General features: G+C 57.1%; 1 protein-coding gene across 1 annotated transcript; it reads right to left on the bottom strand.

The window, feature by feature from the left end:
* Window positions 1-439: 439 nt before the first annotated feature.
* HAPSTR2 (HUWE1 associated protein modifying stress responses 2) lies at window positions 440-1273 on the bottom strand. Its single transcript, XM_061137547.1, has one exon. The coding sequence runs from the start codon at window positions 1271-1273 to the stop codon at window positions 440-442; it is 834 nt and encodes a 277-aa protein (XP_060993530.1).
* Window positions 1274-2875: the final 1602 nt, after the last annotated feature.

Here is a 2875-nt window from a genome sequence, read left to right as displayed (position 1 = left end):
AGACCATCCCCTACCCAAGCAAACACCTGTTAGTCCTTCTAAGACTTTTAAATAAAGTCACATTTATTCATTCAACAAACATTTATTAAGCACCAGCAACTGTGCTAGATGCTACGGAATAACTGTGAACAAGATAAACCAGGCTCCCGCTTGACCGGATACTTCTGCATTAAATGGTCTTGCTAACTACTACATGGTACTTGTACTCTGCTAGTATTATAATTTTGGGAAAGTCAGAGTCATAGGAAGCCTCTTCTGGAATACTTTTAAAGTTTTTTTTTTTTTTTTTTTTTTTTGGTTTTTTGGGGGTTTTTTGTGGCAAACTGATAGAAATCTTTGTTTAACTTAGAGAAGAGATCGCCTGGAGGACCCTTTCGACGAGCAAGTTGATGGCCCGGCAAAATGGCAGCTGGCGACCCACGAGGCAGTTCAGACCTGTTTAGGCCATTCGGTTGCGCTTGTGGGTTGGGGAGTCCGTGTCGCCATCACCACACTCGGCCGAGGTGCGCTTGCGGGACCCCCCACTGTCCAGGCAGAGGGCCAGTTCTTCACAGTCGATCGGGCTCAAGTCATCCTCGAGGAAGCTACTTCTTCGGCGGCCACCGCCGGCGACCTCGCTGGCTTGAGGCGGGGAGCCGGGCGCACCGGATTGCACGCTAATGCTGGCCATGGCGCCGCTGAGGCCATGAAGGGCGATGGCCTCGTGGAACGGCTGCAGGTCGACGTCCACCGACGAGCCCGATTCGGTGGCGGCGGCCTGGCTGGGGGCCTCGGAGGCCGGCTTCGCGGGCATCCTTGGGGTGCGAGGCGGCGGCGGGGGCGCGGGAGGCACCTTGCCACACAGGAAACTGATCAGATCTTCGCGGAGGATGATGCTCCGGCCCTTCTTCACCCATTCCAGCACATCTTTGATGCGACGCTGGTGGCCCACCTGGATGCCCAGGTCAAAACTTCGTTGGTGGGCATGCCCACTCTCTTTGTAGAGGCTGGTCACGGCCATGGCTGCATTCTGGAAAGGGTCCCACATGGAGAGTCCTGGCTGTTGGCACCCCGCATCCTTGTAGAGCTGGGCCACGGCAGTGGCTGAGGTCTGGAAGAGGTGCCACAGCTTCTGCTGCTCGCTCTTGAGCCCCGCCGTCTCGGGGGCCGCCTCCTCCTGCAGATCCGGGGGCAGGTCCTCTTCCTGCTCCACCTCGGCCAGGCACTGGCGCTCCCACTTAGAGAACCAGTGCTCCGCGACCTCGGCCTCGCCCTCCTTCGGCTGCTCCTCCATCCTCCTCCTTCTGGCCGCTCCTCTCCTCCACCTCCACCTCCTCCTCCGCCTCCTCTGGCTTCTCCACCTCACCTCCTGCTCCGAGCTCCCCTCCTCCTTCTGCGGCCGCCGCCGCCGCCGCCGCCGCTGCTGCCGCCGCCGCCGCCACCACAGCCGCCGCCACCGCCTCCTCCTCAGCCACCGCGAACACCGCCACCGCCTCCTCCGCGTGCGCCGGCGGGCGGGAGCGCGGGCGGCGGGGCCCTGAGGCCAACGGTTCCGGCGCGCCGCCCGCGGCCCCGGTGCACGCCCCGCCCCGCCCCGCCCGGCCGGGTCCCCACTACGGCGTGGAGATAACTCCGCAGCCGCCGGCGCCGCCTCGCTGCCCCCTTCCGGCCCCGCGGTGCGCTCCTACGCCCCCCCCCCCCGCGCCCCCGCCCAGGGCGCCGCGGCCTCCCCGCCGCCGCCGCCGCCGCCGCCGCCGCCGCGGCCCCGCAGCCCGGTCCCAACCCCCGCTCCGCCGCGGCTGCCGCACCGGGAACTCGGAGGGGGGCCGGCTGGAGCGCTGCCTCAACGCGGCGCTTGCCTACTGCTTGGCCCCCTTTTCACACATTTTTGAGACTTGTCGGCTTCATCCAATGAGCTGATCAAATTTTACATCCTATGTTGCCAGAGAGGATTATGGGGCAACTTCATGGTGTCGATCACATCCAGGGCGCCGATCCGGGAAGGCCGGGGGTTAGAGTGGAAAGAGCACGGCCCTCGCGAAGTCGGCATCCCGGCAGTGCCCTCCACACAGGAGGTGCCCAGGAGAAGTGTTTTCCATGGATCGAAGCAGTCATTTTATGAAGGGGGTGGGGGAATCAGTTCAGGCATTCGCCGGCCCGCCCCTCCCGGCTTTTCCAGCCTCAGTTTCCCCAAGTGCCCAACCAGGCTGTTGGATTTGGTCTCTGGAAAACACCTGCAGTCGTGATTTAGAACTTTACTGCTGGCCCTGTAAAGCACCTCTTCGAGGCTGGTTGCGTACTTACCAAATTCTAAGAGTTACAGTCAGAAATGGCATTGATTCACTACCCACCCCCGCCCCCCCATATCCTTTCAAGGTTTTTTTTGTCATTTAAAAAAATCGGTTGAGGCGTTTTCTGTGTGGTCTACATTCAACTACTGACAATCCCAGGATGAAGAAGTGAGAGGAAAGAAAATAAGCAAATGAAATCCCAAACGCGGGATTTTATGCTCTAGTGTAAAATTTAGTACCTTTAAGGAGGTGGTTGGGGGGGGCAGAGTTTATCTAATTTACAACACTCCAAAAATTCTAGCTACTTAAAACACCATAATAATACCCAAATTGAGCTAAAATGGTATGCAATACTGAGGTTTTTTCCTTGGGTTCGGTAACAACCGCTTATAATGATGCAGTCCTTTTTTAAGTGCAGACAATTCCAGATCAAACTGTGTTTAAAAAAAAATTATCATGAGCTAAGAATAACGTCAAAAATGGAAGGAACTAATGTAATACTTTTTTTTTTAATTTAGGGAAAAAAGAGTTTTGCAATTGTTCTTGTAGAATATCTGCTGTCTCCAGAAAGCCTTCCAAAGATAATTCTAGCAAAATATGCTTAA

The sequence above is a fragment of the Dama dama genome, chromosome X, assembly GCF_033118175.1.
Source record: "Dama dama isolate Ldn47 chromosome X, ASM3311817v1, whole genome shotgun sequence".
NCBI classification, from domain to species: Eukaryota; Metazoa; Chordata; class Mammalia; order Artiodactyla; family Cervidae; genus Dama; species Dama dama.
The sequence above is the reverse complement of the archived record's forward strand: the minus strand, read 5'-3'. Positions and strand labels throughout refer to the sequence as shown.

What these genes read in the sequence shown, in the direction of transcription:
- HAPSTR2 (XM_061137547.1), bottom strand. Translation starts at nt 1,273, where the DNA reads ATGGAGGAGCAGCCGAAGGAGGGCGAGGCCGAGGTCGCGGAGCACTGG.